General features: G+C 36.8%; 2 protein-coding genes across 7 annotated transcripts in view; one reads left to right on the top strand and one right to left on the bottom strand.

The window, feature by feature from the left end:
• RPL9 (ribosomal protein L9) overlaps positions 1-21,621 on the top strand; it is a 228,772-nt gene that overhangs the window by 184,898 nt on the left and 22,253 nt on the right. The gene's annotated exons all lie outside the window — the stretch shown is intronic.
• Positions 432-21,621, bottom strand: part of FAM114A1 (family with sequence similarity 114 member A1) — a 31,688-nt gene continuing 10,498 nt past the window's right edge. For 2 of the 6 annotated variants that reach the window (XM_052681745.1, XM_052681746.1), the window contains exons 4-14: positions 20,690-20,803; positions 20,403-20,506; positions 19,611-19,745; positions 17,007-17,159; positions 14,908-15,028; positions 10,400-10,485; positions 9,083-9,253; positions 7,757-7,896; positions 6,667-6,739; positions 3,694-3,747; positions 432-2,147 (exon numbers count right to left, since the gene is read on the bottom strand). In XM_052681745.1, the coding sequence (XP_052537705.1) occupies positions 2,049-2,147; positions 3,694-3,747; positions 6,667-6,739; positions 7,757-7,896; positions 9,083-9,253; positions 10,400-10,485; positions 14,908-15,028; positions 17,007-17,159; positions 19,611-19,745; positions 20,403-20,506; positions 20,690-20,803 (1,250 nt within the window). In that variant the 3' untranslated portion in view covers positions 432-2,048. The remainder of the gene's footprint in view (positions 2,148-3,693; positions 3,748-6,666; positions 6,740-7,756; positions 7,897-9,082; positions 9,254-10,399; positions 10,486-14,907; positions 15,029-17,006; positions 17,160-19,610; positions 19,746-20,402; positions 20,507-20,689; positions 20,804-21,621) is intronic. The other 4 variants (XM_052681749.1, XM_052681750.1, XM_052681747.1 and 1 more) reach the window with 3 other exon arrangements.

The raw sequence follows: 21,621 nt of genomic DNA, 5'->3' as shown, positions 1-21,621 counted from the left end.
ATGCTTTACACAAAAGAACTTTTTACAAGTTTCTTGCTGTTTTAATTGGTGTCCAGATATTTAGAACTGCAAACTGCTCATGGTCAAGTACATGGAGAAAGCATGTGGTCTTCAGTAATCCACACTGAGGAGTTGATCTGGGCCCATGTGTATACAGGAGTCACTCCTGGTCACATACGTGCATGCGTATTTCTTCCAGCAACCACACAGTACTACCATAGAGGAGAATGTTTATTCCTCCCAAAGTGCAGAAGCCAGAGAAACATCGAGTTAAAAAAAAAATCTCATTTGAAAACACATTTCCAGAAATAAAGCAAAGTCAGATGGAAGCAGCACAAATACTGTGGTTGGAGGGAGCTGTATCCTACCTCAGGCTGCTGAGTCTGCTCACCAGTTACATTTTCCAGTGTCCTTTTTTTTTAAAAAAAAAAAAAAAAAAACAAACACATTGTAGTGAAGTCAGCTGTTCAGTATGGCATAAGTACCAATAAATGTCAAACTTTCTTTCCCTTTCCGGCTGCCAATGGGTTTGCTTGCTTTTGCTCCCAGAACTTTTTAAAACACATTCTATGCAAGTGGATTTGAAGGCTGTACACTTTCTACTTTCCCAGAAAGCTGTTTTAAAATTACAGAGCGGCAGAAAATACATTTTGCATAACAAACTGACTGCAGAGATGGTGAAAACTTCATCCTTCCCTACAGTCACAATGCAGACCAGGGCCAACAGCGTAAGACAAACAAACCTTCCTGTCATCTCTTCTGTGGACTCACCATATACAAAGCAGATACATGGTTTCTTCTTTCTAACAAACAGGAAATTACTACTTCTGTTCCATTATTTTTACAACGTATGAACTATGCAGCTATGACTAAACATATTCAGATGTTAGCTACAATTAAAAAATATTTCAATACAATTCATGAGTGTATTGGGAGGAAAAAAAAAAACACAGCTGTGAGAAATGTAATAAAAATCCAGGAGAACAGGCTACATAAAATATTGGAAGGGTCTTCCTGTCTTTGGATGTAAACTGGGCTAAAGAGACACTGAGGTTCACAGCTCAGGATTTTAAGCTAAGAGCATGTGAAGTTATCACAGCTGTTAGCGTTATTCTGCAGCATTCCTGCTGCTCAGCTGCACTGTCAAGTCACTGCCTCAAAAAAAGGGTGACTGTTCCAACATACCCACAGCAATTGTCTCACCACCTCTCTTCACAACTTCACTGTTGTGCCCCAAAACGATACTTCTGACTCATCAGTGTTTGTAACTCCTTTTGGTAAAAAGGTTCATAACATTTAAGCACCAAATTAGAACCCCAAATGGTAACCTGGTAACACATCTGACAGGAGATTATTTTGGAGGGTGTTTCATAAGCCGCTGTCAATTAATTAAAAGGTAAAATTTCTGTCTCACCCCCATTTCTTATTAGTATAATTCTGTATGCATCCTCCAGAATTTTAACTCAGCAAAGTTAGTGCCTATTACTGTGCAACTCCTTGAACACAAAGTGTTATGTAAGTGGTGAGATTATACGAGGTTCCTTTACTACTGTAAATAATATTTAACAAGCGCAACACTATTGTTCATATTGACTTAATATTAAACTTAAATACTGAAAGCACCTTTTGAAATACACATTTTTAACTGACAGGAAGCAAGCAAAGGAAATTATCATTTGGGTTGAATTGTTTTAAAGAACTTTGCATTCTAATTTGCTTCGTATGTTGTGTACAAACGCAAGGGTCAACATTTGGAATCTGTTTTTATGTCAATACCAATAAATCATTAATCCAATTTAAATTAATGCAAAGGGTATATACCCTGATGGAAAAGAAATAACTCACTTTCCTAACTGTTTCTGAAGTCTAAAAGTCTGAAAGAGTTTTAAGATGTTGCTTGATATGGCATGTGCAAAACCACATTGTGTGCCTTCAGAAGACTCTTGGAGGCCAGACATCTTCCATACCACCTCTTCCATCCGCACGCATGAAAGGGATTAGGTCTGTGGTCTCTGTTAAGCCCAGAAGTGACAACTGCTGGGAGACCATCACTCTCGTGCTTTCAAACTGGTCTGGATATGTGAAATTTGCAGCACTGGAAGCAATAGCTGGAAAGCATCCTGAATATAAGTAGTACTGTTGCAGCCCTAATGGGGAGAGAAAGTGAGGTTCATCAGTTTACTTGTCATGTATATCAGGAATTACACTGTGGTTTTAGAATAATGTGTCTTCGTTAGATCTGCATCATGCATTATTAGCATATGTATTCCCACAGGATTTTAGAATCTGTAGATAACAAAAATGATGCATTGCAATGGCTTAGAGTAAATAAGCATGGCCTGTATTGCTAACATAAAAATCTGATTTCCCCTCAGTTTGAACTCCTGGAGAGTTTTGTTTGTAACGTGAGTAGAATAACATGGTATTTTATTCAGAAGCGGATCTGACTTTTTAAATACAAATCAACTCTTCCTTCCATCAAATGAACTAATTTTAAATTTGGTATAGGTGGAAGAGTGTCACTGAAATTAAAGTTTTAATTATTATAATGATTAAATTATATTATTAAATACATCACTTAGTATTTGCAGAACTTCTAAACACTGAACAGCACAGCAGCTTGTAATACTTAATGAACTCAGGCAGGACTAATAGGTGTTTCTATATAAATAATGAGGTTATAGAAGTACAAAACAGCTTGTTCCGCTATTCTGGTATATCCCAGACATTGCAAGTCCTGGAGCATATAAAGATGTGTCAGCTGCAACAGCAAATTCTCCCTATAACATAAGGAATCTCTAGTAATCTTTAATAGTTTTATTCATTTTTTCCTTAAAGATACTGAATTATGCAAAATTGCTTATTTTAAAACAGCCTTTAAGTTATTTTTAAGAACGTGACTTTAGATACAGAACAGCAAACTGCAGTCACTACTGTTTGTATGTTTGTTTAAAGAGATATGATCTGATTAGCTGATAGAAGAGACTTCATGCTGTAGACAGTACATGTTTCAGTACTTTATGAGCATACTACTCCCACTTGACCTCTTTTCTCCATGGTAAATTGAGGCCCATTTTGCTCACTGTGCTTTTCTGGTGAAAAATAGATCATATTGAATCATAGAAGAAATCACTCATGAACATTTTGATGCCTGACATGTGGTTATCCATCTGCTGACCAATGCAGCTGGACTGTGAATCTGAGAAGAAATCTAAATGCCTGTGGATAGGAAACTCTGCCGCATTTCTGCAACCCAAACTTTAAAGAAAAGCACACGCTGAAACTGTCCGTAAGCAAGAAACACTTTGTAAGATTTGAAATTGTTAACAGCAATTGTTAAGAGCAATTAGAGGCAGACTTAGCCCAGGCAACTTGTGCATAAATTAAAGAAGGCTCAGTAGCACATTGCAAACTTCCTGCTGTGCTCTGACCAATAAGCTGCAGAACTTAAGCTGTCAGCCTGTCAGTCGTGCTTTAAGGTCACACACTTTTAAGAACCTTCACAAATGCAGCATTACTACTTACAGTATTTGTGGGAGAGGTTGAACACAAAAACAAGAAGCTTCTGAGCTGGCACTCAGTAGCCAGAATGGTATCATCATTACTTCATATAGAGTTCTGTCTTCAGACATAAATGTGACTGCTTCATTTTGAAATAATATTACTAGAGCATTCTTAGTGTGAGAAACTTACCTCCAATAATACACTGTCAATGATGGGGGTAAGAATCTCTGCCTTCATATTGCTCTGTAAAACAAAAAATATAATGAAATGTCATGACAAGGAATACATTTAGCATAAATATATTGGTACTTGCACGGCGCTTTTATGGATTCTTGAAAGGTCTTGTTTCACCTTGATTCTTATTCAGATTGTTTATCACATTATTCCCTTTTACTGTGCCTACATTTCATACACACCTCAGTAGCCCCCACGCATTTCTATCATTGAGTACAATGAACTGAGACAGACACAGGATTTTACTTTTTCATGTAATGCAGAGTTTCACATTGCTTGGTTTCCTATGGATATGAGATTTATGTGATTACACTGTCTTCCCATCTGATTGCCAGTGCCCTTTTCATGCCCCCCCCTCAACGTTTTCTAGACACTGGCTGATTTCAAGGGTAAGTTAAGTTTGGAAGGATAAGGTTGTTCTGAGATGGTTCCCGAAAATCTGTGGTTGGGTGGAAGTGAAAGGCCCAGAGTAGTTCCCCTTCAGAAGGAGAAACAGGTGAAGCAGACCCGCAGCCTGGAGATGGTGCAGTGGCTCCCCAGAGAGGTGGTTGAGTCACCATCCCTGGATGTGTTTAAAAACCGTTTGGATGTGGTGCTCAAGGACACGATTTAGCAGAGGGTTGTTAAAGTCAGAGTAGTGTGGTTAGGTTGTGTTTGGACACAATGATCTTTAAGGTCTTTTCCAACCTGAGTGATTCTGTGATAACACAGGCTGGCCAGTGAACGTGTGTGACTGGCTCAGCACACACAGCATTCTTCTCAATTACCAGCCAGGAATGAGGATGGGTACACGAAGCAGAGACATTACTAGAGGCTACAGAATCAAAGCCCTAGAAAACCAAGAGTCATCATCTCTTCTGCTTTTCATAAAGACAAAAGTTTTTTCCTTTTTTCCTTCTCACTATTCTATGTATCGCACTGTATTTATTAGAATGACATTAAACTCCAGGAAGATTAGCTTTCTTCTAATGCCAAACAGCAGACTTACTTGGAACACAGAATACAATATCCATTATTTTAACTGAAGGGTGACCCCTTACAACCTCCTGGCTTTCATATTACAGACTTACAGAAACATGACGAATCTTCATTTTAGCTCAGACATTGCAGAACAAAGGGAAAGTGGTTAGGTAAAAGAAAAGCAATTTTACTGTCAGTTATTAGGAAACCCATTACAGAAGGTACTGGGTAATACACTGTCAATAAACTTTGTTTCAGATAGAGAGCAGTATCAAATACTATTGACTGCGTGCATCAATAACTTTAAGTTTGAAAGACATTACATAGCAAGAGAAGGTGCTATTTTTTAATTCTGCATTACTGCACCGTTAGAAATACTGCAACATCATGGAGTATGGGCACAGCCAGCACTACAACTAAAATCTGAATTATAAAGACATAGCTAATTATGACAGCACTATGTTTGGAAGAAAAACCAACAAGTTTTCTCTTCTAACTATTTCTGTCTCTCACAAGTCAATGTACTTTGCAACATACTGGAATGTGTTAAACCAAGTGCTGCTGGCAGCTTAAGGAGACAACTAAGCCACTTGGGACATGCAGGAAGATGCAGATTTTGTTGAACATTCCTGTGTGATGGATACTCCTTGCTTCCATGACTGATCATAGGGAGCAGAAGGCCCACATAGAATTGTTCGAGTTGGAAAGGACCATAAAAGGTCATCTAGTCCAATTCCCCTGTAATAAACAGAGACACTTTCAGCTCAATCAGGGTGCTCAGAGCCCCATCCAGCCTGACTTTGGATGTCTCCAGGGATGAGGCATCCACCACCAATCTCAGCAACCTGTTCCAGTGCTTCACTATCAAATCATATAAAAACATCATGCTCTAGAAGCTTGCAGGGATGTGACAGTTCTTAAACATCAACAGACAGCCCAAACAAAGCTTTCTTCTAGAGAGTATGTTGGCAGCAGGAAGTGTATTTGTGCTTGATTTCTTCCTGTGTCCATACAAATATGCACAAGATAATTAGGTTCTAAAATCTGGGTAGAGAGCTGATGAGCACAAAACCCAATGTAACTCTTACGACAGCTTCAGTTTCCAATTTTCTAAGTTGTCCCAGCTTAATATTTCATGTGAAATTTATTTTGGTTTGTGCATGTATTTATTGCAAGTGCGTCAAAAAAATGATAAAACACAATCCCAAATTGCAAAATGAGCAGATTCTTCAAGGGTAATGGGAAGGAATGTAAATTATTCAGCACAAAAGCAATCCAAGATATCATCTTCTCAACAAATAACTGAAAAAAAACCTTCTTCACTGGTGTGCTGGAAGAGCTCATGGAACTGCTGTGGAAATCTCCTTTGATGTATATTAACCCTATCCTGGAGTAATCAGGAGAGCCAGGATTCTTCTCTGATCTTTATGAACAATTTCAGCATCAGCAAAATATTTGCCTCTGGATCCTGTTAGAACACTCAGAAGTCAGTCCTTTTGAAAATACCTTATCTTGTAAGTCAGAGCCTGCACTACAGGTCCTGAAAAGACCCCCACTGCTCCCCTGCAGTGTCTGCCCATGTGTCTTCACAACAGCATTCCTTTTGTCAGTGAAAGCAAAGCAAAGGCAACGAGGTTGGGAAAGGGAAAGAAAAGGCATTTCTGCAGAGATGGCCACAGATAACTGGGTGCTCCCAAATGGCCTCTCTTGGGATATAAGACAGAGTGGGTTTTGAGATTATTTTGTCTTATGGGAAAATGGAGAATAGTGTCTAGAAAGAGATTTTAGAAGGCAGAGGACATGCTGCAGTCTATCAAGGCTTATAAATTTCTAGGAATCTGCTAGGAAAACACATTGTGTTCTTGATCTGAGGAAATTAGTGCCCTCTTTTTTACTGGTAATACTTTCTATGTTAAGAAGTGAACTGTGTTAACGAAAGCTCAATTGGTAAAGAAAATGTTTTCTTACCCCAGCTGCTGTTAAAGAATCAGAAAACTTCTTTGATAAAGATGAAACTTCATTGCACATAGCACTTGTTAAACTGTTTTTAAAAGGGAGAGACAAATAGAAAATTACAACCTTTTCCTAGTAGTAGATAAAAAGCCTGTAACTAATGCAGGCACCAACATCACCTTGGACGCCAGGACTGTTCCTATGGCAATTTTGCCTCTAGTAATTTTTAAAATATCTCGGGGTACATTTTGCTCATGATATAAGTTTCATATTACTCCACTGAAAATTTCAATGCTGACTACAGCAGCAAAATATTGTCACGTTGGCTTAAACACTGCTTTTTTTGATAAAGAAATGTTTTGACTTTTAAAATTCTAAGCTTTTAGTTCTACTGTTGTTTTTCTGATGGTTGCAGCAACACAACTCCCAGAAATACTGTTAGAAATAAATCAAACTTTAATGAGAACAGTGAGAAAATTCTTATCTAACCACAGAAAACATCTACTCTGTAGTAGAAGAGGAAGTATACTTGTGGTTAAAGTACAAGAGGAAAAGGAGACCTCGTTCTAATTCTAGATTTTTAACTGTTTTGTTAAGTATTCACAAGTATATAATATCAAACCTCATCCTGTGAAGTGCAACATACTTCTGCTCTAATTCTGCAAAGCACTTATTTGAGTACTTAGTTTTGGACTTAAGCATTTCAATGCACTTTGCTGAGAGTATTAGCCCTAAAGACAAATGCTTGCTGACATATTTTACTTAGGACTCAAGTGCTTACATCTTGGGTGAAATCCTTATGAGGCAAGAAAAACTCACTGAAATCAGCAAAATCTATCACTACAGAGAGCTTTAAATCCAAATTCTGAGTTCTGCATAAACTGACTTCTTAAATTTATGTATTTTCTGTTGTGTATTACTACAAAGTTACTGATAGATAGCCTACATGACTTGACTATGAGGAAAAACAGCACCAACATCTCCTAAAGCCAAGTGTTATTTATTGATTCATGAACTTACTGGACTTCAAGTGTCAAAAGCTCAAAAGAACTTAATGATTTTCAAGCAAATGTCAAAGATCAAATGTGAAATACATAACACTTACTTTGTCAGTACTTTTGCTTGATCTTGAGCTGTCTTTTCTACTTCCTGCCCATGTAGAATTAATTCTGCTACTTTATGAAGCTGTTCTATACAACGAGCAGTTACCTCAGCCAGACTTTCAATGGACAGCATGTAGATTTCCTTAAATTAAGAATAGAGAACAATATAATCAATAATAGCAGCACTGATAAATATACATACATATATGTGTGATAATTTGAAACACAGAATACTTCTCCTCCTCCCCAGATGGAGATCCCACCACACACACACCACAAAGCCATCCTCAGAAATGGAAAATCCTCAGAAACTGAAAAATGAAATACCCACAGATTAAAAAATACAGACCGTATGCTGATCAAGAAAAACTAGTCAGAACAAATCTCTCATTTAAAAGTCTTTCCTAACAAATACAAAGATCCCTTTGCCATAGAATAAGTCACAATGTCTTTTTTATTGAGCCTAAAGTACTGAGTCATTCATCAGATGAATTTTCAGATTAGGAGTTGATAAAACTCCCAGTAAAACAGCATGTCTTGTCAGCAGTGATAAAAAAAAAAGTCTGCCTAGCACTCTGGCATCACAACTTTTCACAAGCTGGTGCCATTTGGAAATTTGCAATCGCATAAAAATCTGTAATATATGCAGATGTAACTCCATTTCTTTCTTTGGATTCTTCTTTCCCTGTAAGGAAACCACGGCAGATGATTGCTTTATTACAATTAAAAAATCTTAACAAAGATCCTAACCACATTTAAAATTGTTGTAACTTCGCATAAAATACTCAGTCACAATTAACCACCTCAACAAGAAGTGCTGTCTAAATGAACAAAACACATTTAGCCCTCAGTGTTATCTTTCATAAAGAGAATTAGCACCTGTGAATATTATTTGTTTGGTCTGTTTGTGATTTGAGCTATTCATGAGTTTAAATAAAGCTGAAGAATTTTTGCTGTGTACTGTGACTGGGAGAAAGAGATCCTAATGACTGCAGACATTTGACCTTCCCTGTTCTTCAGATTTACACAACAGAATCTCTCAGCTCACTGCATGTTGTTTATATCCATACAAACAGACAAATATAGACAGAAAGAAAATATGATGAGCAGAGGATTTGGTACTTTGATATTTACTGATGGGAAAAGACCACCAGGAAAAATATTTCTCTAAGTTAATTTCCTGTTGGGTCTACACTGAGCAGTTATGTGTTAATTTTTCTCAATAATTCAATGAGTTTAACAAATAAGAATAACATATAGTACCAATACATAAGATAAAGAAGTAATCTCATTTGCTTAATTAAGCTTATTCTCCAAAGGTATTTTACCTCCACAGTTTTGCTTTTATTTGCTTCTGATTGATCATTGTCAATTTTGTCTTTTCCTTTTTCAGGTTTTTCTTCATCAGGTTCTCCAGGTTTTTCTTTCAGTTTCTCTTCTATGTCTGCTGAGGTGGATAAACTGGTTTCTTCCAGCCACTTGTGAGCTTTCTGCCTAGCCTGCCAAACAAAGAACCCAACCCCAAAGTACAGTTAAAATAGGCAATATCAAATTATAGGCACAATAGGCAATGTTCCTAAAGATTAATTAACAGTGCGTTATCATTATTATTTTTCATTCAAAAGTTTTCAACACATCAAGCCTCTTGAAACATTTTTCAAGATGTTTTTTAAACATTTAGTCAAATATGTTTTCAAGAAACTGTAGGGAGAAGTTTTTCTGGCTATGTAAAGATAGATCAGCCAGATATAAATTCTGTACAGGTATGAAATTCTTAGCCAACACAAAGAATTAGTGTTAATACCTATGAATATTTCAAAATGATTAATATTTCAGCTTAAGGAGGGATTGTTCAAAGGAATTTACATGGAAATAACTTTCCCAAATTAAGAGGAGGTTGGTATAAAGAAAGGCAAAAATCCTGGAGAGTTAAGAGAGTCATCCCAAATTCTTAAAAGAAAAATAATTAGGAAAACCACTGTATTTCCTGCTACCTTCTGAGGCATGAAAGTAGATTAAAGTGGAAAAACTTTAAAGTCATATCCAAGCTCCCGAGACGACTTCTACAGTTAGTAGGAAATTTATTATTTCCCTTTTCAAAGGTAAAGTTGAATTAAAACACATAACAACCTAAGCCTAAACTGCTTATCAGTAAGCTATCTATGCACCTAGAGAGAAAAACATTCATCTGAACCTAAGATCAGCAGGTGAATCACCTTTAATGTGCAAAAATGTGACTGCTAACGTAATTAGCTTCTAGCCATCTAGTTTTTAGATGATTAAAGCTTGATGAGCTTTAAAGCTTGATGAGATTAAAGCTCCTCTCTAGCTGAGAAGGTCTGGAGAAGTCTTCCAGGAACATGCTCCAGAACTTTGCCACTGTTCTTCATGCCTAAGACCACGTCTGCTGATCTCTGTTTTGCTGAGACATCCCTCTTCAAGATTTTCTAACATGGCCTACTGCACTAGTTGGGCATTTCAACTGTATTCCTCACTAATCTCAGCCCTTCTATGAAAGTATTTATACTTTTAGTCCCACCCTCCTATGCTACAGTCTTCAGAACTGTCTGACCTGAGCTAGCTACAGCTCTGCAGACCAGAACAAAGATATCCCTCTTTGCCCAAGCTCAGTGACAAGCACCAACCTTGTTCAGTTTGTCAGGAGTTGCAGCCACATGTAATTCAAATAGCAGCTCGGTGAGCATGCTGACAAACTCTTCTCCCATATCTGCTGCAAGAGAAAGACATTTTGTGTCAAATGTTAATGATAACAAAATCTAATACATCTAGCAAATAGCTTCTGCAAACACTCTAGAACTTGAAGATTGGTGATAATGATATACGGAAAGTGGAGATAGATGCTCAGAGAAGAGAGAAAGCAAGAGGTATCTATACAATTAGATGTCCTAGCTTGACACTGACTTTCCACTTCATTTTAAATTCTGCTGTATTTCTCAGATAGGTAAGATAGGTAAGCAGAGAAGTTGCATGCTTCCTAGTTACCTGATGAAAACGCACAACCTATCAAGTAACCAAAGAAGAGATACCAACCTCTTCTTTCAAACCAAAGAATAAGAACTGCATCTGGGCCAGATACTAACACAGTCAGGCTCAGAAGAAACACCGGAAAATATGTTTTCAACCATTCTGTCTGCAAACCACAGCTAAGAAATATGTTTTTCTTCAGATTTTAAGATTGAGCTTTGCTTAAATAAAGAATTTTTTGGAGAAATGAGTTTTACACCTGCATCTTTATTGCACAAGGTAAAGGTAAATACCACTAGTATTTGAACTTTGCCTATGTTATATATAACCCTTTGACCACCTGCAGTTGCCATTGCCTAGCATGCTCCAGGCTCCTAAAAGTTGGTAAATTAGGTTCCTCTGTTAAGTTGCACTGACTGAGCTTGGAATCTTCATTAACATTTCCTAAAGGAATATGCAAAATCCATTTTTTTAACTTAATAACTTTTTAAAAAAAAAAAAAAAAAATCAAAGTGCCCCTACTGAACCTGATAAAAGTCCAGCTACTTCAAAAATTAATTTCATATCTTGCTTCATCCTTACTTTGTTTCTGTTCTGGACACACTGACTTATTGTTCTTAAGACAATGCCAAATTGTTCCATAAACTGCAGCACACTGAAAACAGATAGGCAGTTCACCAGATCACTGCAGAGTTGGCAAAATTGTTGATAACTGGCATATACATCTCAATAATTTCGTCCCTTAATCTTATGTGCTTGCGCATGAAATCTTTGTTGTTAATGGCTTTCAAACATAGGCAAAGCTGCTTCCCTCATTAGTTCATGAACAACTGAAAAGTAAAAAACACTGCAGTGAAAAATACATGAAAGGGCTGCACAATCACAGTGCAAGGAAAACATCAGAAAATCAAGGGCTTTCTTCTACTGGTATCAGAAAATATCCTTTTCCTCTCTTTTCCTGTTGATTTTCCATCTCTCACTGAGCTTAGCAAAGATACAAAAAACATCAAACCCCAGTTTTAAAGTTGTCAAGAACAAAGTCCAGCCCCACTCCTTTCCCAAAGCAGCCCTCCATAGACCACTGCAGTGACTTCTTGTGTTGGACTGAAAGCATTTAACTTAGAGACTGAAAGCCGCACCAACATCTCTGCATGAAATCCAAAGAGCTTACATAAAGCAAATGGCAACTCTTCTTCAGATACTCAAGTACAAGACACTCTCAGCCTATTATATATATATATATATATATATGTATGTATGTATGTATGTATGTATGTATGTATGTATGTATGTATGTATGTAGCACTGATAAATGACACCACATAAATAACATGGCCTTGATTACAAGAAGCTGGTAAAAAATTAGTCAATAAGTGGTAATTAACCTGTTTTTAAAATATTGCTCAGTTCCTAGCTAAGTTTTAACATCTTCAAACACCAATAGATAATCTCTGGCTTCTGTAAGGGGGTGGCTTCACCATATGAAGGAGAAAACCTACAAGTTTCATCAAGCATAGAAAATCCTATGAAAGGTAAATTTGCCGTTGCTATAAGCTAGCTAGCAAGGAGGACCAAACTTAAAATTATTTCCTAAGTTTTAACACAGCCTGCTTCTCCCACCTACTAGATGACCAAGTTTAAGTGAAACTACATAATTTTGTAATAAAAATATACCATTAAATGAGCATATGGCTTGCAGACTTGATTTTGCAAGCGTGAAACCTATTAATGTGCTTAATAGAACCTTGCTTAGCATCAACTAGAATAAACTCTTCTTTAGAGAAAACGTGAGCTGCCTTTAATCCTGACCAACCAACCTGTTGTTAAACTGTACTTTTATCTATGCTGGATGCCAAATGATGTTTAAAATTTCTCCTAACATTAAACACAAACCACTCGCTTAGCATAAATTAAAAGATCAAGTGTGCTTTCAGACAGGAATATGCGCTGTCTCACTCCTAAGAGCAAAACTTGATTCTAAGTATGACTAGAGAGGGCTGCTGGAACATAACTTGAATTATATAAGGATTGGCAAACCAAAGTCTGAGTGGATTATGAAACAATACTGTTGAACGGTACTGTGCTTTGGGGAAACAGACATGCAAATTCCATCCAGTCCTATATGTAAAAGCTCTAGATATTGTTTTTTTATCTGAAAATGGCAGACAGCTGTGGTGTAAGGGTTTATTCATAGAAACCCTCAAGTTTTTATGAGTTTTTTTTGTATCTGTTCTGGATAAAAACACTGCAGATGCTATACACTTGCAACTCAAAGGTCTGTTTCCCCTGACTCAAGAAGTTTCATGAAGCTCCTAAGAAGCCTTCACTCCCTCTGACAGATTTTAATGAAGATAACACATTTTGCCTCAAGGGGTCATGTCAAAGCACTGCATGGAGTTCAGAGCTCTCTCTCTGCAGTGTTGCATGTACACAGGGTTAGAGATGAGGCTGAAGAAACATCACTATCTCCAGTCAGGAGACTGAAGAATGCTATGCTGAAGGGTGATTAACTTCTTTATTTTTTGGTGTCCTCCAGTGGAACTAAAATTCATTCAACTTAATAGTAATAGATGAAATCTGTAGTTCAAGTACTAATAAATATGAAGTCTGGCCACAGAGAAGGACATGCATCATTTTGAATTGCAGCCTGAACTAACACCCATCTCACTGCAAGGTGGAGTATGGGGTGCAATTAGTTAGCATTCCTGCTGTCCCAGAGAGGAGATGTTAGCGCAGATGAAAACCTGCAGCACTCTGATTTTGTTGTTTTGGTTTGTTTTTTTGTTTTTTTGTTTTTTTTTCAATCCATAAGGTGCTCATTGCCTTGGTGCCAGCGTGTTTAAGAAGGCAATTAATGTTTCAAGCAGAGTGTTAAGCAGATTTGTTTCATCAAAAAAAAAAAAATAAATAAAATAAAAAAAAAACCACTGAAAACCCCCAGAACCACCTAACCAGAGTAAATACCACTTTGTGCAAGAAACAGAGCTTTTCATGGGGTCTGGTTTCACAACCAGGAGCACATAAGTTGAGGCACAATACACATCATGCTCTAGAACAGCACAAAACTCATCCATATTAAGACATCACGCTGAACACCTGCTGCTCCTCTGAGAAGCAGTAGTCCACCTGTGAGAGACATCACACACTGCGTAAGCACTGCTAGAAAGAATGCAGCCTGGAAAAGATCTTCCAGTTGAAATATGTGGATGCGAACACAGCTTCTCCGCCTTTTCTGAAGGGCAGAGAAGTGACACCTCCCCATCTTGCAGAATGTAGGTTTATGGGCAAAACATCTGTGAGAAGATCAAAAGGATGCGAAGAAATATATTTTAAAGTAAGATTCTGAATACAGTGTTAAGTAGCATGAGTTAGTGTTGAGTCAAGGGGATTCTTTTTATTTGCTAGAATAGGTTGGGTACAGATCTCACACAAATTATGGTAACTTTTCCTGATCTCATCCTATTCTGGGGAATGTCAAAAGTCCTGACCTGTTTAAAACACCTATATTGCCACTAGCCAGATGATCCACATTTTACCATCAATTTTGTGAGCTGATCTGTGGATTACCATGTTAGTGCCAGACGGTTCAATGTTGTGCACTGTGACATTTAAGGTGTGCTCCTGCTTATTAACTTTTTTCTAATGCTCTACATGCTACATCTTGTCAAGCAGTATCTAGAAGGTAGCTTTGCCACACTGTTTCAAAGTGCTTTTCCTACAAAAAGTCAGCTTTTCTAAGTCCCCTTAACCAGATTCTAATCTTTTCCCCACCTAGCAAGCAAGGGCGCAAAGTCAGGATAAAACTGCTAAATGGAAAAGCACTACCAAACAATCCTAACCTTTCTGACTAAATAGTTTTAGAAACAGACTCTGTAAGAAAGCCTCAGTCAGATTATTTTCCCTTTTTATTTCTATTTTCAATGATGAAATGGCAAAATAGTATAATACATTCTTACCTTGTACTTTTTTTTACCTCACACTTCAATTACAACATAAATCCAATATTAAGTGTTCTTCCAATGTCCAGAACATCAAGAGTATTCATTTTAGTGACTTTCTCATAAGGAGTATTGAGATAACAGACATTAGTTTGGATTGCAATTTTTAAAATGACTATATGCAGAAGTAACAATTATTCATACGGTTAACTCTCTGCATTTCTAATTACCTTTCTGTGCCTGTACCACTTCATCCGATTCCATTGGAAGAAAAATCTCCTTTATAGCAATTAAGTCATTTTTCACAACCTCCAGCTGCTCTCCATCAAGCGTTTCCAAATATGACTGAATCTGTAAAAGAAAGGACGAGCATCCCTAAATGAAACATGGCCTTTCTTAAATTGATAATTTTCAATCTGATGCCAAAACAGGCTTAGCGGAAACTTCCATTAAATCTAAATATCTCTAGCCTTCCAAAATACGTAGATATATTTTTAGTTCTCGTAAAATGATGAGTATCACAAAAATTACACAAGCCTTGCAAGATCATCAGGTCTCTACTTTCAAGCAGAACAGTCTGAATTGTAAAACTGTCATTTAGTTGCAAGCTGTAATACATTTGAGATTGTTTGGTGTGAAGACTGTTGGCAAGATGAGCACAGACAATTCATATTTAGTTGGAACAATCATGGGAAGAGCAGGAAAAACACACTTGTTTTTCATTCCCTCAGAATCCCACCAAAAGTTATTGACAGTGTACTGATGTACCTGTTCTGAAGAATGTATTGAGAGATTTTTTTGATCTCTGTGGGCATCTCAGATACATGCAGCTCCCTGCACATACAGTGGAGCACCCAGGAGAGATGGAAACATTTTAATCACTGTAATGCACTGCAGTAATGTATTACTCTCATGCTGCTACTCTACTTGTGACTGGCGAGTCACAAAATGCTTCCTGTGCTCCACATTGCTATATTGATTTCAAATGCTCAGAGCAAATACAGGATAATGTTGGGATATCCAACTCAAGATATAAAGGGCTCTATGAGGTGTTTTGTCCCTTTCTATACGACTGTATGGGGATGTGTGGAGTGGTGTACTTGGAATATGTTCTCTGAGCCTTCTGGAATATATATCTGGCAATTGGACTTGTTGACCCAGGCAGTTGCATTCAGTCTTGTGTGCTTATATCCTCTTCCAGATCGAGGAAAAAGCAGGACTGTGAACAAGTTATTTAGGAGTTATCTAAGACACAGCACCTTAGAAACCCCATGGTTATAACTTATGCAAGTCTTACCCTGGGCTATCTCACAGTAAAAGAGTGTTGACAGATACCATTGGCCTGAACTTGTTTACTATATATTACTTCCCTGTTTTGTAAGATTTTTTTTGTTCTTGTTCATTTTTAAAAGAAGGCTCTTGAACCTTACATAGGGGGCTTTGAATTTATAACATTGCTTTCAGACATAACTGTAAACAAAAAAGTGTGGATAGTAGGTACCTGGCTTCTGTTAAAATGAGCTTCTATTATCTGTGAGAGCAATTAGAACTATAAAATGAGAATTTGGTTATTTTTATTAAAAAACCACCCAGGGAGCAAGGAGTGCTGACTACAAAAATAAACCAAAAGAAAACATTTTAAGAAATAAATTCAGAAAAATGTTTCAGTAAAAATTCCACTAATAGGAATCTACAGCAGTTCAATTACTCTGCAGTCAGTGATCCAATGATCTAGCAGCAGCGTAAATAACTTGACAATTGAAATTAAAAAACAACCATGTATCAGATGTTGGTAACTTCAGGATTTTTGAGGGGGAGATGTGCAGCATTTGTGTACTCCCAGTAATTGAATTAGTCTTAAGGTTGTTCCATTCAAGCTTAGAAACTGAAACAAAAAGATGACTTAAGAATTGAATAACTAATCTGGAATTCATTTTAATTCATTGTCCTCCACCTGCAGTATGTCTGAAATTCCTCAATGTAAATATCAATGCCTGATACAAAAACAAAAGACTTGAGCCACCTTGAAGTTCTGGAGAGATGTCTGCCTGCAGAGCATCACAAGATGAAAGATATCTGCTACACAATCTCAACAGAAATAGTTTTCAGTTGTGAAGCTGTTCCTTTTGAGCTAATCTTTGAGTTAAATTGAGGTGTATTCAAATGAATTTCCTGAAGACACAAACTGGCTGGCCCGAGACCACATCAGCTTTCTCTGAAGCTGAAGGAAAACTTAATGTTCATTTCACATGCAACTGCACAGCAAAATTAAAGTATAGAACAGTTTTTTTTAGCAGTTATTGTGATTTACCCAGTTTGCATACTGTACCTGGTTTTCACTTTCATTTGACAAGATTTCTAGAGCTTCAAGATGAGACAAACCCTGGAACTCATCAAAAAGCAGTCCATAGTGTGCTGTTCTTTCAACTGTAACTTGCTGGGCCCGTCTCTGTTTCTCTTTTTCTTTAGCTTCTCGCAGCAGCTGCAAAAATATACATCATTCCTGTTGTTTTTATTGGTGGTGCTGTAGCCATGACAGATTTTATTACATTCTGCTTCTGCTTGTTTAGAAGGTAGTACTAAAATTTGGGACTATATCACACCTGCAGAGCTGAAATACCCAACTTTTTTTTTATAAACAAGTCTAATAAAATATTTATGTAGCATTCTAAGTGCGTTTTTCCCCCATAGTAATTGCTAGCCATCTTTTTTTTTTTTTTTTAAAAAACAATGAGCAAACAAATAATCTTCTTTATGCTTTCAAAAGCAATGTCTGCTATAAATACCATCTCATAAATGTAGCTACCAATTACAACGGAAGAAAACTAGAAAAATATTTCATATGCAACCTTAAAGACTCCTGCAATCCATTCCACAGACCACAAAATGTAAAGAATATTATTTCAAGACCTACCTGTCTGCATAAAAAAAATGTATTTACATAAATATTTCCTATGTACATAAAATATTTTTATAGACACTAAAATTTTTTTTTTTTTTTGTGACAGCAAGACTGACAAGAGAGATCTAATTAGGCATGCCCTTTCCAAGGATGGGGCAGAACTATACTGCATGTACTTGGAGATACTTTGGAGTGATTTTCTTATAAAGCAGGCTTTCAAAGAAAGCATGGTCTCTTGTATGAATTTGCCAAGTAAAGCCCTTAAGTACATCTCAACTGTATCTTAAATCACCAATAAGCCTGTACATAGATAAATTCACACCACTTACTGTTGTGTCATTCAAAATTCCTATGACAAAAGACCGAGGACAGATTTTTTCAGTCCCCACCATGAAAAAGTTAATCACACATTGTACATTCTATGTACAGATCACCTATAATGAAGCACCATGTTATGAAAACCATGACAATCAGTATGTACCACTTACTATATCACATTTTATGTGTAGATTTACGCATATTATTTAGGAAAGTATTCTCAAAGGCTCACTTTAAGCCTACATGTCTAGCTCTGTTAGGTTGCCCATATTGTCAGCAGAATGGCTTAAACTGCTTATAGGCCAGTTTAAAGCTAAGGCCAATTTAGTCTGCTCTACCTGTACTGACAAATTACAAAGCATTAGGTGTGGCTAAGGCTCAATCATTTAAAATGTCAAATTGTTTTGCTTCTGAAAGATTTGTCCTATACAGATGCATCCGGCTTATTTTAATCATTCTTCATACTTGATTTTGAGGTTACTTTATGACCCTACTTGTCTCCTTCATTTCCATGCGTTTAAAAATATTTGGAACATTGAAATTAAAGAAAAATCAAATCCATTCCTCCACAAAGTCAACAACAAAACCCAATTGCATTAGAAACAGCCAGCATTTCTTATATGGTATCAAATACACCTGTATAAACAGCCTTGTGTTTAAATATGTGAGTGCTACAACCCAGATAGCTTTTCCCAGATCAAAGTTTTCAATCTTCATAAGAACCACTTTCATTACAGCAGATCTAGTGTCATTACAGTGAAGTGCTTTGGGATGCCTTCCATAAAATACACTCTTCAAAATTAAGCTTGAGCACAATGGCTACAAGTACTTAATTAGACATGCACATCCAGAACCACACCACAGCAAAGACTTCAGCTGTGATACTGAGATATAGCTATGCCTGCATGTATTTCCCCTTTATCAGTGCTAACTTCAAAACAGTGCTGCTGCAACAGATTTATGTCATATGTGTAACTGCATTCATGTTCCCTAAAAGAATTACTTGTTTTTGGCCTGCTATGACAGTAGCAGTCTGTTTCAACTTGAAATGACCGATACTAAAGATGAAACATCTCATTAAAAGAAGAATCCCTTACCACTCTCTACAAGGGAGTAAATGTAAAAATCCGAGTTTCTTTTCCATGTCTATTGATTCTGCAGCTTTCTTCCCCTCAGGAGAGCTAATACGATTTTGTACTGGTAGTGCATGTACTGCTGTTCTATTACCATGTCTCTGAACCTTTAAAGATACAAATCACAACATGACTCCTCTCCAAGGGTACCTTTAGTTTACTCGGACATAAGATGCCCCTTTTTGCAGCTTTGATTCCTAATGAACCACACATCATATTCCATTTTTAGTCATTTTCAAGCAAAGTAGTGCAGTGATGTTTATGCTGGAAGACAGCTATCTACAGCTGTTACAAAAATGAAACAATTTGATTGTCTCTCTGGAGCATAATGATTTATTACCACATATATCACCTCATCAACTATACTGAACATAATTATGCAGAAAGGATATTTTACATCACCTTTTTAATATCTGTGAAAAAAAAAAAAGACGCTAGAGCAAATACAAAGCATAATATTTATTTTCATAAGCCTAGCCAATATCTACTGCAATAAATAAAGCCTCTCCCTGAGGCATCTGAAATTCTGGAAAATGAATGTGAAACTGCAGTGACAGCGTTGTATTAAAATAAATCCAACCTGAGACAGAGAAACTGTTCTTGCCATCAGTGTTTTTGTTCTCTTAAATCCAGGATCGCTTTCTGCAAGAACATTCATGGTTGTCTTCCCAATAAATTCCAAAGCATCTAAGCCTCCAGATAATACACTTTTCCCCTGCATAAAAGAACGAAATGTAGTTATTTTCTTTCCACTTTATGCTAATAGGAACTGTAAAGAGTATTACATTTGCTGACACCGTCTTAGGACATTCAGCTCCCTAGATTTTCTCTGATCTAACTAACAATAGGATTTCTGTGCTCATATAATTATGTTACACTGTTCTGAATACACCTCAAAAAAATAAAACTACAAATATTTGTAGTTAAAAGCCCCACACAAAAGGAAATAAAACTTGACAATGACAATTTTAAGAATACCACTTTTATTTCATCTTATGCAGCAGCTAATCTTTGGGAACATTTTAGGCAAGAAAAATATGGAGTCAAACTCTACCACGAATAGAATGAGACTGCCTTATTGAGCTGATTTCTAAAATTTTGGTGTGTGATTACTCTGGAAACATCTATAGAAACATTTGGTTTTTTCTGTGTATTTTTACTAGCATTATCCCACACTCCCAATTTCTCAGCTACATTGAAAATGGATTTCTATTGGCTAATGATTTCAGTTTCAGTGGAAATAACTTCAAATAGGCTTATTAGAAAGCTGTTTTTACAGAGACCTACAAACCAACAAACAATTGTTAAACGTGACCTGCACTAAAAATGGTGGAAAATCCCTAGAGAAGAGAGGCCCACTAGAATGACTCACTGTGTTCTGTACAACATTAGTGATAGCTGACAACATCCCACGAGATCCAGATGAAGAAGAAGGAGGAATATTCTCGGAAGAGCTTTGGTCAGGAGAATCTTCTGCTAACAAACAACAAGAATTATTTTTTTTTTTTTAAGAAAGGGAGGAAGCTAGAGCACCTTTTCACCTCTAAAAGTCACAAGTTACAGCAAATGGGATCCTGTGATCAAAATCTTAAAATTCCATGAATTGAATTAATTTGGCAGTGTCAAAAGTGTCAGAGATTTCAGTGAACTTAAACCTACGTGTAAGTGATGTTTCAGCCGCAGGATGCTCTGCTGCTTCTGAAGATGCTGAACTTGCATGATGAATTCCTAGGGTAGTTCCTGCTTTTTCCTTTACTGCTGTTATCCCATGACCTGCAGCAAAAATGCACTTTAGATGATATGATGTGAAAACTTATTCCTAATAGTGCGTAATGTCCTTATGTACCATGAATGATCACAAAAAATAACTCGCAATCAGAATAAGTATTGCAGCTACCTCACTCACTATTTTCTAGGTCAATAATTCACTTGTCCTCCTACATCCAGTACATTAACTGACTAGAAATGATAAAGCTAAAATACAAAAAAACTCTAGACGAAAAATGTTTCCTGCACAGTGCACACTCACTGCATCACTTTCAAAGCTAATCATTTCCAGCAGTAAGTCAGAGTACCCTAATTATCTGTCCAGAAAAAGTATTAATGACAGTTCAGCACTTCTTTGCCTCTCTATCTCAAATTGAACTGTGAATACATAAATAATTTCATAGAGCCGTTAATACAAATGCTCTATTTTATATCCTTCTAAATATACATGTATGCATACACATGTGTACATATAGCCATATAAATATTCTTCTTGAAAACCTCACTAAAGACAGACATAGAAAAGCTATTCGGAATGGAATAAGAAGAAAAGCTTAAATTTATGATTCTGTGATTTTCATGTGGGTTGGACATCAGATGCTCAACGAGTTCAATAATAAATATGCTACAGAAACCATGTGGGAAGTAGCAGTACTGAAATATGGCATAGAAGAAAACTGGAGTATCTGCAGGAAAACACAAAGAAGAAAACAGATGTTCCCTTAGGAACAGAGTGCCAGAAACAAGTAATTTATACTCATATAACAAATGACATCAGGTCCTAACGTTTTACACAAATGGAGAGACAAGGCATGTAAATGCTC

This window comes from Tympanuchus pallidicinctus, unplaced genomic scaffold, assembly GCF_026119805.1.
Source record: "Tympanuchus pallidicinctus isolate F22 unplaced genomic scaffold, pur_lepc_1.0 scaffold2, whole genome shotgun sequence".
In the NCBI taxonomy this organism is placed as follows: domain Eukaryota; kingdom Metazoa; phylum Chordata; class Aves; order Galliformes; family Phasianidae; genus Tympanuchus; species Tympanuchus pallidicinctus.
The sequence above is the reverse complement of the archived record's forward strand: the minus strand, read 5'-3'. Positions and strand labels throughout refer to the sequence as shown.